A 13,472-nucleotide genomic window follows, 5' to 3' on the forward strand; every position below is an offset into this window, starting at 1 on the left:
GGTAGCCAAATCCTCGAATGTCTGACCTATTACAGAACTTAGACACCAAGCCTTTAAGTCAGACAATAAGACAAAGGCACAGATAAGATGATTCTGGGAGTATAAATAAGTAAAAAGAGAAAGAAAAGTTGACTTAGAATGATTGGCCCCTGTTCAGCTATTTGAGACCCTGACTCACTCCGAAAGGGAAAGCAGTGGAGCCCCCCTGCAGCTGCTGCCAGGTCCGCCAGTCAGCTAAGCAGCCAGCTCAGAAAGGGTGTTTACTTTGGTCTGGTCAGTAGCCTGAACAGCACTGTGTTCTCCCCAGACCACAGATTCAGGCCAAAGAAGATTGCTCGTTCCAGATATGACTAACAAATGGTCAGCTATGACTAACAATTCTTTGTCTTCTAAAATCACTCTGCTGTTGGACAGGAACTACAATAATAGCTGTACTTACTAGTCTTGTCTCTTGCAAATATATTAAATTTGATTTTATCTTCTCATATCACAACTCTACATGGGCAGAAAAGCTATAAGTGATCATCTTATACCAGCTCATTTTATAGATGATGAAACTGAGAAACAATAAGCACAGTTGCATCTTATTCTCGATTATACATCAAATCTGCTTAAAGTTGTCTCTCAAATTCCTTTAAGTCACCCATGAAGTACAGGGTATACTATCTTTTATGTTAGTATTTACATGAAAAAGACTCACATGCCATCTTAGGAAGTAAAAAATAGCTAGTTTTTCCTCCATTGTCAAAATAGATCCCTGTTTATTTAGCTGAGCCCAAATAAAGCAGGTGGCTTTAGGACCCTGTTTGAAAAATACATCTGAACACTAGAATCACCCTCACGCACTACTGAGATATCCAAACCATTAAAAGAGAAAGGGAACTGACAGCACCCGAGGGCACAGGGAGCCATCCTGGGGCTGTGCTCACAGAATGAATGCCGAGCACGCTGCCCGCACTTTTTACAGGGCACCTTCTGCTTGGTCCAATCCTGTACAGCTGTACAGCTAAGAACCAGGCAACGTCACTGCACTTTTCCTAAGCAGGCGCAGAACTCAGATTTTGCAATGTCCCACCCTGCCCCATGCACTTTCCACGAATCTTCACCGTTGGGTTGTTTCTCTCCCAGTGCCTCAAAACATGCCATCCGCTAGGTCTTCAGTACTTGACTACATTGCACCCAGATTTAGGAAAGGTATAAACTGAACACTGGAAAATCCAAGTCTCACAGACTCCCTATCAAGATCAGGCAAGGTCTCACTATACTTCCCCTTCATCGCCCTGTTCCTTTCCATAAGGCAAGGCCCTAACAGTCAGTAGGGAAAGAAGAACTCATTCATCTGTGTAAGGCATGGAAATGGTATGTGCAAAGTCCGAGCCGGGAAGCTGAAGAAAAGCCTCATATGCTCCAGTACGGTATATAGTGTTCCTTCAGGAGGAGTAACAGAAAAAGCATTTAAAATGTGAGAGAGCTCCGCAGAAAAACAAACATCAGCATAGTACCTAGGGAGTGAATTGCCCAGTGGAAGTGAAAACATGATGCATGTTATATGCTCCATGAACCCGTTAAGTACAGACGACTGGAAAACCCACACATCCCAACTTTTCTCTAGAGTCACACAAATGAAAATTGAGTAAATGATTTAGAAAGAGGGGGCTTCCCTGGTGGCGCAGTGGTTAAGAATCCACCTGCCAATGCAGGGGACACAGGTTCGAGCCCTAGTCCGGGAAGATTTCACATGCCATGGAGCAACTAAGCCCGTGTGCCACAACTACTGAGCCCATGAGCCACAACTACTGAGCCCGCGTGCCACAACTACTGAAGCCCACGCGCCCACGTGCTCAACAAGAGTAGCCACTGCAATGAGAAGCCCACGCACCGCAACGAACGGTAGCCCCGGCTCACCACAACTAGAAAAAGCCCGCGCAGCAATGAAGACCCAATGCAGCCATAAATTAATTTTTTTTTTAAAGTTCACTATGAGTTGGAAAGAAGGAAATAAAATTGTCCCTTTAAATCAAAACTGCTTAACTGTATAAAACACTAAATCAGATGAGACATCTAAAGACATCAACTGGTAACTTCAACTCATAAAATACAGTGCCTTTTAACAATTTTAAGTAAGGTTCTTTTGTTTTTTTCTCTCCCTTTGGCTTTTTTTTTTGTTTGGGAGGGTTACAGTTTAAGAATGAGCTTTCCAGTTCAATGTATTTTTTAGGTTCCCAACATAAACCCTGAAGTCTTATTTTTCACACGTAACCTTCAGTAGAATTTTATGTAACCCTCTTAAGTCAGGTGTAGCAAAAAGTTTCCTTAAGTCACATCAGCAGTTGTTTTCAAACTTTTTTTAAAAGAAAAGAAGGCATGTCTTGCAATGGTTCTTCCCATCCCTCCACTGCTTTGTAAGGCAAGGGCCTCTACAAAACACCCAGGAAATGTACCTTTCAGTGCCACAATCACAATAACCACACCCCTTAAAAGCCATGATGGTTCTGGGTTCCTCCAACAATATATCTCAGTGAAGATAAACCTGCCTGAGAACTCCGAGCTCCTTTCACTCCTGCAAGAACCTAAAACTAGGAGAGGGGCTCTGAATGGTGACCAGGAAGTCAGCCTGCGTTCACTGTGTAGCAGTTTACACGGTGAAGGTGATTTGCTGGGTGGCTCCCACTGGCAGAAATGATCCTGTCATCGAGGTAAGTGTCACTCCTGAGGGAAGCTCCAAGTCCAAACGAGCTTTGTTTACAATATATAATTATAGAGACCTAATTTTCCAATGTCCAAGTGACCCTCAAAGAAGCCACTCTGGACACACGCACACAATGCTCCATGGTTGATAACAAGGGATCCCTCTTTGGAAACAGTTTCCCAAGCTTGTGGCATTTTGAATACCCTCAAGGATGGTAAACCTCTAGCCTTCGAGGATTTGGTCGTTCAAGATCAAACCTTGTAAGCCAGGTGGTATGATCAAGGTGCATACTACAGATTTTCATCAACAAAGAGAGTGACCATAGAATAATGACAAGTTTTGCACAGTTCATAAACTGGCTCCAAAGGTGAGTGCAGAAAAACAAAAGTATTCTGACCAAAAGCAACATGTTTGGACAAATATCTACTATTTATTGGACAATTTGCAAAGCACTGTGCTACACATCACATACATTATTTCTACTGTTTCTCATGGAAGCCCTATGAGGTAGGTATTGTATCCACATCTTACAGAGAACACAACAGTTTCAGAAAAATAAGCTGCTTGCCCCTGATCACACTGCAAGGGAGAAGCCAACCATAATATGATCCTAACCTGTCTCACGCACCAGTACAACCTGCAGGGACAAAACTTATCTCCATGTATGAAAGATCCATGTTTCCAAAGAGAAGCAGAATCACTTTATTTTATAATCACATTTAGTATCAGTGGCATCACTGTCTGAAAATAACAGTCTCTAAACCATTCTTCCAGTTTACTAATTCTGCTAAAATGTCTTCAGAAATGGCATCATCAGTGAAGCTGCCCAACAAGCCCTCTGGAACCAAACACCCAGTGAAATGGGCCTTTATTTATATTTAGTGCAAAATACACTTCCAGGACTTTAGCTTGGAGCTATCCCCCCGCACAGATATGTATAATAACATTAGGTTCAAGGTTATCACTGTAATAGCAACAGATAGGAAACAACCTAAATGTTCCTCAGGAGCAGATTAAATAAAATTATGGTATATTCATTCAGTAGAACCTTATGTAGCCAAAAAAAGGAAAGAGTTTCTTTGTTCCTTACCTACTGATATGGAATGACCTCCACTGGGGAAAACACTGTATATAGTTTGTTATCATTTGTATAAAAACCCCCATGTACATGTGTTTGTTCAGGCACAAAATCTTTCGCAAAAGGATACAGGGAACTAGCGAGTGCCTGACTCCAGGGAGAGGAACTAGGAGCTGAGGGACAATGCAGATCACTTTGTACTGACCCAGGGGAAAAGTCAGGTATTTAAACTTTTTTATCAATTAAAAAAAATTATGGACTGATTATACACTTGAAAAATTACAAGAGTAATTTATGGTTGCAGAAAGAAAAACACAAAAAGTCTTCTTATGAGAATCACTATAAAGTTATAATTTAAATACATTTTTTTAATGTAAAAAGGCATAAAATTTCCTTTATAGACAACTTCTCATTTATCTACCATGTAATGTCAAATGTGCCTGTAATCCCATAAAATAAGTATGATTCTTATGAGAAAACAGAGCCAGATCAAATGCATCGTTAGGAAAAAACATGCATACTAGACTATGAATTCTACTGAGGACAAAGGCCATTACTTTAAATACTTTTCAATTCCCCAGTTCCTGACAGGGTTCTCAAAACAGAGTTTCTTGGTTAATGAATAGCAAATTGATTTATTGGTTAAATTAGCAACTATGGAGCTTCCTGACAACAACATAAAATTAGTGGATAACTCACCAGAAACTGGCTTCTAGATTTTCATTTTAATTACTATTTTGAAACAACATAATTTAGTACCAAAGGTTTAAACACCCAATATAATTTCTAGACTGTGAAATCAGCATTATTTATATCTCATCAGCTATACAAAACTCATCAATTTTTCTTTTGAAAACGGTAGTAGAAATCCCAAAGAATAAGGGAGAGACTACTAATTAAAGGTTACGTTTACTAATCTAGCACCACAATTCCATTCTCAGGACCTCCCAAGTGGCTGGAAGGAGGAAGGGAAGAAGTGAGGATGTTGGAAAAGTAAGGGCTGTTCTTAACTTGTGGCCCCATTTGTGCTGTAAGGCAATGCAGGGTCTAGCAAAGAAGAAAACTGCTGAGGCTGGAGATGAAAACAAAAGCTTTTGGTTCAGATGGTAAAGGAGGCCCTCAAGAACAGTAGAATCAGTTTATCCAGGAGGCAGTGCTGGAGTTGGCCTCATGAACTAGGGGGTTTCTTCTTGGCATCCACGTCCTTTTTAATTTCTTCAAGTTTTTTAGCCAGGTTTGGTATCTTTAAAGAGAAAAGAGATTATTATCATTTCGCATCTACCTAATCAATATTTTTTCATTTCTCTTCCTCTAAAGATAAATGGATTTTTTACTTTTCCTCTAAAAGAAACCTGCTCAACAGTGGTCTTTCTTAGCCTCATAACTGCCTAAGAAGGATACCAAAAGATGTAAGTTAAAGTAGGCTCCCTCCCCAAAAGCCAGAACCTGACTTCTACTTTTATATACCCACTTAGCCCCTCAATCCAGTGCCAAGTAAAAGTTGTACATATAAACAATAAATGTGACATAAATTAACAAGCACCTGCCTAGAAAACCACATGACTCAAGTGAAGGTTGACAAAGGGAATTCCCTTTATCACACTAAAAGCTTCACTATAAAACAAATCAAAAGTTAATATCATGTTTCCCTTCCTTATCTCTTTAAAATAAGCATTACCTTTTAGGATCCCCATTCATGGGCATTTGTGTCACCTGATTTTCAACTTCCCCATCTGTAAAGTGAAGCTAATACAACTCCCTACTTCACAAAACGCTGTTCTCCTTAAATGTGTTGCACTATATGAATCCACCTCCAAATTACCCAGTCATCTCTACTACTGGGTAGGGTGCTGAAAAGATTATCCAATTTAAGTATCACTTGATTTTCCATAGAACTGTAAGAATCTAACAGTGTTACTCTATGCTAACAAACCCAGCTCAGGATCACCATGAGACCACCTAAACTGATGGGATTTTTGCACTCCTATGGTGACAGGTGCTTCTGTGAGTTCTGTTATTTTTTCAAACAATGGAAAGTCTTTCTACAAAATTCAGGACTTTTTCCTCAGACCTATGGACCTTGTTTGCTGGAAGGCATACCTTACTTCAGCAAACACAAGTCACTATGTATTAGTTACGTGAAATGAAGGAAGACGTGAATATGGTCACTTACGTCATAATTCTGAGCCAGATACATTCCCACCACGTTGCCAAGAGTAAATCCAAGCTGTAAGGATAGAACAGGAAGAGTCACACTGGAGACGGAGCTCTGTGCCATCCAATACCACACCAGACTACATGGATAATATTCTTCTAAGGAGCGCAGGACAGTTATAAGACCCCGATGTCCAGGCTAGGGCCATGCATAGCATGAAATTCACATCTTTCTTCTATAAAATAAACACAGAAATATCCTCCCAAAAGGTTAAAGAGTATACGAAAGAATATACGGTAGCACTGAACACATCGACCTTATAAATATTTGGCTGTAAGTTCTAGAAACTCAAGCCAAAATTCCGATTTTTGTTGTTAAAAGCCAGTTTATTTATTTTTATTTTTTTGGTTTTGAGATTTTTTATTTCTTGCTACATCAAGTAAAAAGTATTCAATTTTAAAAAGCATTCGGCTAAATCGTAGGATCTTAGAAAATGAAGGGACCTTCACAGTTCAATCTCTTCATATTTCAAGAGGCACCTGAGGCCTAGGACATGGCCATTCATAACAGGAGCACAGGACAACCTAAATTAGATTCACACTCAAACACTAAAATATACAGTGAGATAAAGCAGGAAGCTGACATGCAACTGAGACAGCACATGGTTTAGCACTCTGCCCTGGATGGAGTCTAATGGGCAGGGCACTTAAGACCTGCAGAGAACACAGGTCCCCTAACCATCTCTTAGTCAGTGACAAGAGAGACAGGCACGATTTTTAGAGAACTGTTTATCCCACTGGGTGACTCTTCCTGAACAAAATCTGTTTCATGAAAATTTAAAGCACTCCCTTCACACCAAAAGAGTTTCAAAGTTCCTTAAGATTGGAGTTTTAATGATGATCTATAATTTCCTGGGGTTTTTCCCCCAATAATCAAAAATCTCCAACTGAAGACCTAACGTCTAATGTTATAAATGTGAACTGGCATCTGATTTTTTTTATCATTTTCTTTAATCAGTGTCACTCCTATTCAATACACAGCAGAGGTTAACAGAGAAAAACAAAGCGCAGCACTTAACACTAATGGTCATATGTGGTGTGGTCGAATCGTCTTCAAGTTGGAGAACAGAGAACAAGTTGGAGAACTTCAGAACACAGCTGGATCCTTAATAAGTTTTAAGCTTACTAAGCTTTAAACACCAAAAGCATAATTTAAATAGGTTTGTTGTAAGTTAAGAAGCATAAAAGAGGCTATCAAGTCTAACCATAGATCATCTTCTGATCATTTGATTAATCAAACATATCTTGTGAATATTTTTACCAATGTGCACCAAGAAGCAAAATGATTTTTTTCACTCCTATGGGTTGAAACCAGGCAGTCAGAGGTTTTCCAAATCCAGAAAGAGTATTAAATTTGCTTAAAAGAAGAGGGGAAGGGCTTCCCTGGTGGCGCAGTGGTTGAGAGTCCGCCTGCCAATGCAGGGGACACGGGTTCGTGCCCCGGTCCAGGAAGATCCCACATGCCGTGGAGCGGCTGGGCCCATGAGCCGTGGCCACTGAGCCTGCGTGTCCGGAGCCTGTGCTCCGCAATGGGAGAGGCCACAGCAGTGAGAGGCCCACGTACCGCAAAAAAAAAAAAAAAGAAGAAGAAGAGGGGAAAAAAATCATCTAAGAATGTTAGCTCTAACACCAAACAGAAAGAACAGAGGGTTGAAAAATTTCAAGAAAAATAAATTAGAGTTCTGGTTCTACCACTGTCTAGCTGTGTACCTTTAGGCATGACACTTAACCTCCTTGGCGCTTTGCTTATCTGAGTTTCCTGATTTCTAAAACATTATACCAACAATGCTCCTTCTAGCTCCAACATTCTAGGATTCTTGGTTCTTACCACGTGTGTCTCAAAATAAATATGGCATATCTAATGTGTCTTCATTTTGGCAATTTCACGAGGCATCAGGGCACATGAAAAAAATAGCAGTTATTTTAAAACACAAAACAAAAACCATGGGTCTCTAGACAAGTCATATCCAATTCCAGTTTCAGAATATTGCTAGGTCTACCTATGGGATATTGTAAAATTACATAAACAACATGAGAGAAATGTGAGGAAAATGCATGACACCAGAAAAGCATTTATATGTTGTTCATGGGATACTCAATAGACAAGTTTAGACAGGTAAAAAATTTTAATCTGAATAAATAAAGGATCTCAAAAAATAAAATCTAAATCTGAGGAACAGAGACTCATTAGTCTGAGAAGTTAGACTGGAGCCAGAGTATAAAACGTCTCGAATGAGTCTGAAACCTCTCTGCAGGCCAAGACCTGGAAGCCTCCTCAGTGGTCCATCCAGATGGCTGGACGCTATCACCATGGTCTTCCTCCACATCACAGGGTCCCCCCATAGTACTCCCTGCAGACAAGATAGTGCAGAAGGAAGGGAAATGCCTTCTTCCCAAGCTCAACACTAAATACATCACTATTATGTCCTCTCTGCCATCATTTTGAAACTTTAGGAATACGTAGCTTTTTCTCACAAACATATTGGGGACAATAAATGGTAAAACACCAGAAGTTTGGGGACTGAGGAGTGACATGAGTGAAGTGATGTAAAGGACAAACAGGTGAGAAGAAATCTGAAAAAAATCCTCCCAAATACATCTGGCCTCCAAAGGTTTTGATTGAAGGATTACAGTCCCTTATACCCTGAAAATCAATTTCATATCCAGCCGTGTGGAAAGATTATAAAATGGTCTCTATCTTAAAGAATTTATATGATGTATAGAAAGAAAAGCTACATATAAGTAAAATAGTTATATAACAACAGAAAGCAGCACCCAGCACAGGATCTTGAATGTAATAGATGCATGAAAAACCAGAACTGAGTGATGAATTAAGTAACAAAATGAGTGATACAGAAGTGATTCTTTTAAGAAACCATACCTGAAAGAGATCGGTGTACCTCAACTTGTTATTAAAGGCTCTAAAGATGCTGAGGAAGTGTTAAAATTTAAACTGGAAAGGGACGTGACTGTGGAGAATCAAGGTACAAGATAGGAATGACAATGTAATGACCTGAATAAAAGAAATAGGCCCAATTAGAAAAGTGGATTTGAACTAAAAACTGGAGAGAAACTACTAGTACAGAGAGCTGGATAGGGCTAGCTGATGGACTTCAAAAAACAAGCAATGGAGTTTAGTTCATTTACAAAACGGTGGGGAGCCACTGACTGCTCTTTACCAGCAGCAACGTGATGAAAGCCCTGCTTTGCAAGCACTCACCTGACAGCTGTTCCCAAAAAAGGCTGAAAAAATACAGATTAGAGAAGGCACACGGGAGAGCAAGCAAACACGAATGAATTGTTTTTCTTCTTTAAAATCAATGAAGATCAATGGAATAGAATAAAGCGTCCAGGAATAAACCCTTACATTTATGGTCATGTGATTTTCAACAAGGGTGCTAAGACATCCAATGGGGAAAGAATGCTGGGACAACTGGATATCCACATGCAAAAGAATTAAGTTGGACCCCTACTTTACATCATAAACAAAACTTAACTCAAAATGGATCAAAGACCTAAATGTAAGACTTAAAACTGTAAATCTCTTAGGAGAAAACATACGAGTAAATCTTCATGATCTTGGGGTAGGCGATGGTTTCTTAGATATGACACCAAAAGCACAAGTAACAAAAGAAAAAATAGATAAATTTGATTTTATCAAAATTTAAAACATTTGTGTTTCAAAGAATACCAACAAGAGGGCTTCCCTGGTGGCGCAGTGGTTGGGAGTCCGCCTGCCGATGCAGGGGACACGGGTTCGTGCCCCAGTCTGGGAAGATCCCACATGCTGTGGAGCGGCTGGGCCCGTGAGCCATGGCCGCTCAGCCTGTGCGTCCGGAGCCTGTGCTCTGCAACGGGAGAGGCCACAACAGTGAGAGGCCCGCGTACCACAAAGAAAAAAAAAAGAATACCAACAAGAAAGTGAAGAGAACCCACAGAATGAAATAAATATGTGCAAATCATATATCTGATAAGGGACTTGTACCCAGAATACATAAGGAATTCTTATGAGTGAATGATAAAAAGACAACCCAATTTTAAAACAAGCAAAGGATTTGAACAGACACTTCTCCAAAGAAGATATACAAATAAACGGCCAACAAACACATGAAATCATCATTAGTCATTAGTCATTAAGGAAATGCAGATCAAAACCACAATGAGGTCTCATCGCACCCACTAGGGCGACTTAAATCCAAAAGATGTATAAGTGTTGGCAAGGATATGGAGAACCTTCATACATTGCTGGTGGGAATGTAAAATGATGTAGCCACTTTGGAAAAGTCTTGCAAATCCTCAAAAAGCTGTGCACAGAATTACCATCTGACGCAGCAATTCCACTTTAGGGTATATAACCAAGAAAACTGAAACATGTACCTACACAAAAACTACATGAATATTCATAGCAAGATTATTCATAATAGCCAAAAGGTGGAAACAACCCAAATGTCCATCAACTGGTGAATGAATTAACAAAATGTGGCATATTCACACAATGTAATAATAATCAACCATAAAAAGGAATGAAGTCCTGATTCATGCTACAACATGGATAAACCTTGAAAACATTATGCCAAGTGAGAGGCAGTCAGAAAAGACCACGTATTGTATGATTTAACTTAAAGGAAATGTCCAGAATAGGCAAATCCAGAGAGACACAAAATAAATTAGTGGTTGTCCAGGGTTAGGTGTGAGAGGAATGAGAAATGAATGCTAATGGTATGGAGTTTCTTTGTGGGGGGCAATAAAATATTAGATATAAAAATTAGATAGTGGTGATGCTTGCACAACTCTGTGAACATATTGAAAAAACACTAAATCCTACTAAATCCACTAAATCCTTAAATGGGTGAATTGTATGATGTGTGAACTAACTGTATCTCAAAACTATTAAAAAAAAAAAAAACAGTAAGATTTGGGACCTCCAGGGCTTCCCTGGTGGTGCAGTGGTTGAGAATCTGCCTGCCAATACAGGGGACACGGGTTCGAGCCTTGGTCTGGGAAGATCCCACATGCCGCGGAGCAACTAAGCCCGTGCACCACAGCTACCGAGCCTGTGCTCTAAAGCCTGCGAGCCACAACTACTGAGCCCATGTGCCATATCTACTGAGCCCACGTGCCACAACTACTGAAGTCCACGTGCCTAGAGCCCATGCTCCGCAACAAGAGAAGCTACTGCAATGAGAAGCCCGTGCACCACAACAAAGAGCAGACCCCGCTCGCTGCAACTACCGAAAGCCCACGCGCAGCAACAAAGACCCAACACAGCCAAAAATAAAATTATAAATTTATTTTTAAAAAAATGTCCATGTGTGTTACAATGTGTAAGAATATTGGAAAGCACTGAGATGCAGTATCCAAAAGCCGAGGGAGGAGGGATTAAAGCGGTGATTAAGAGTACCAGGTGCTGCTGCTCTGAGAGATAAGAAAAGCAATACATTACCCCAGTAACAGTACAACAGGCAGTGTACACAAGCCACGAGCAGTGCCCATCATATCAGGTTTCCCTTTAAAAGCTTCAAAAGTTTCCTTACACCAAACTGGCTAAACCATGCTGCAATTAAGGAAGCTACTGCAGTACAAGCAAGGGGAAAGACGCAGCAGGACCACAGCAGCAAGTTTCGATATAGGGATGATGGGCAAATATTTTAATCCAAGGAGAAATGAACAATATCTGAGTCCTTACTGTCATTGTTTCAAGTACTTTAATGTATTAACTCATTTTTAATCATCACAATAAAACCATGAAGTAGGCTCCCATTTTCAGATGTGGAAACTGAAGCATAAAGAATTTAAATAACTTGCCCAAGTTCCCACTGCTTAAAAATGATAATTCAAAGGCAGGAGTCTGATTCTGGAATCTGACCTCTTAAGCACTAGGACATGATGGCTGGTCACAGGTTAAAAGCTCGAGGAGATCTCAGGGATCATCTACATCAACCCCATTGTTTTATAGATGAAATGGCTGAGAGCAAGGAGAAAGATTTGCCCAAGTTCAAATGAGCTGGTGAATCATTTGACAGAGTTAGAATCAAGGTAAAGTTATGCTATTACTTCTTTCAACAAATGCAATGAGGAGGTGGGAGAACATCCGTGTTACTTCTGAACTAGGAATTTAATGAATGGCTTCAGCATCTCTCCTTAAATGCTGAGAGTTCTGAATTTGCATATCAGTCACATCCATATTCATACACAGCAATAGTTTATTTCAAAACCAAATAAAGTCACTCTGCAAAGGTACCTAGAAAGTTAAGTGTAAATGAATCCATGTGCTTCCTCCCAGTTATCAATGAGCTACGGCTGTACAGGAGACTCAATTACATCATCTCACACTTTGGGGCTGACACTGTTTTTAACCTGAGTGTTTCCTACAACCATATGGCAGTAATTATTTCTATTGACTCCTAAGCTAATACCCAGTTAGGACACTGGAGAAACTTCCAGAAGCAGAGGTGTAGCCATGTCTTGTTTAGGCAGTTTATGTCAAGGATACTCTCTTTCCGGCCTAGAGATTGAAAAATTAATTACCATCTCAAAAAGGACAGAGGGGCACTTTTTCTTCTTTAATCTCTTTCATAAAGAACGTAACATTTGGGAAAGTATCTCATCCCAAGAGCACTCAATTTCCATCGGCCACCTGGAAGGTATTACAATACCTGCCTCTTATCAGAATCAGAATTTAAACATCCAGTTTTGAAGGCACGAAAACCTGGAAGAAAGACTTTCACCTGGAAGTCTGGCAAGTCCTCCTGAAACCTTCAACCAGGCAATCTTTGAAACACATGGGGCTTTGCCAGAAAACCCGCTTTTAACTGAAAGACCCATGAAAAATAATTTGTTTACTCATGGTAACAGTCGTTTTACCCTAGAGTGAGCATTTTGGAAAAATTATTTGTACACCAGGGCCTGACTCAGGCCAGCAACCAGCCATCCTCCGTCTGGAAGCTATAAAAGGTCTGATGAGCGCTCCCCAGGCCTCTAATTCTGGCGGTTTACTCCTTTAGAGTTTATTCCTGGCCCTCCTACGTTTTCAAAGACGCCAACCAGCAGGGCTCTAAGTCGACGGGATATGTGTCTACGTCAGGGGGTGGCAGTGCAGAAAAAGTCATTAAGGACCCCGGGAGCCTTAACTCGAGGAATACACAAAGCACGCGGGCACGTCACAGAAGAGCTTTGAAAACGCACGCTCTGACCCCTCAGAAGTTTTAGGGACTTAAAGGGAGGCAGAAAAATGCCGGCCAAAGGATTTGGGTGAGGCAGAAACAAAACCCCGCAGCCCACCCCGCCAGGCAACTAGCAGGCGCGGGGGGCAGTGGGACCCGACGGACCCACGCCCAGGGCTCCCAGCTCGCTCCTCGGCAGCTCCACTCACCAGGAACTGGAGCATAATGTCGGCAAGGAAGACTCGTAGGTCAGCTACAGCTCCGTGGGCCGTCCGAGAGTGCCTCCTCCGGCGCGACAGGCGGAGCCCGCGGCCGACTTCCGGTTCAC

At 40.9% G+C, this 13,472-nt stretch overlaps 1 protein-coding gene across 1 annotated transcript; it reads right to left on the reverse strand.

The window, feature by feature from the left end:
• Positions 1-2,873: 2,873 nt before the first annotated feature.
• Positions 2,874-13,472, reverse strand: STMP1 (short transmembrane mitochondrial protein 1). Its single transcript, XM_030853923.3, has 3 exons — positions 13,354-13,472; positions 5,941-5,994; positions 2,874-5,010 (listed from the first exon to the last, which is right to left on the reverse strand). The coding sequence occupies exons 1-3, from the start codon at positions 13,366-13,368 to the stop codon at positions 4,936-4,938; spliced, it is 144 nt and encodes a 47-aa protein (XP_030709783.1). The 5' UTR covers positions 13,369-13,472; the 3' UTR covers positions 2,874-4,935.

The sequence above is a fragment of the Globicephala melas genome, chromosome 9 (genome assembly GCF_963455315.2).
Source record: "Globicephala melas chromosome 9, mGloMel1.2, whole genome shotgun sequence".
NCBI lineage: Eukaryota > Metazoa > Chordata > Mammalia > Artiodactyla > Delphinidae > Globicephala > Globicephala melas.

Bases quoted from the DNA above. Each gene is read 5' to 3' on its own strand.
- STMP1 (XM_030853923.3), bottom strand. The intron at 5,011-5,940 runs GTAAGTGACCAT...TTCTCTTTAAAG, and splicing joins ATCTGGCTCAGAATTATGAC to ATACCAAACCTGGCTAAAAA.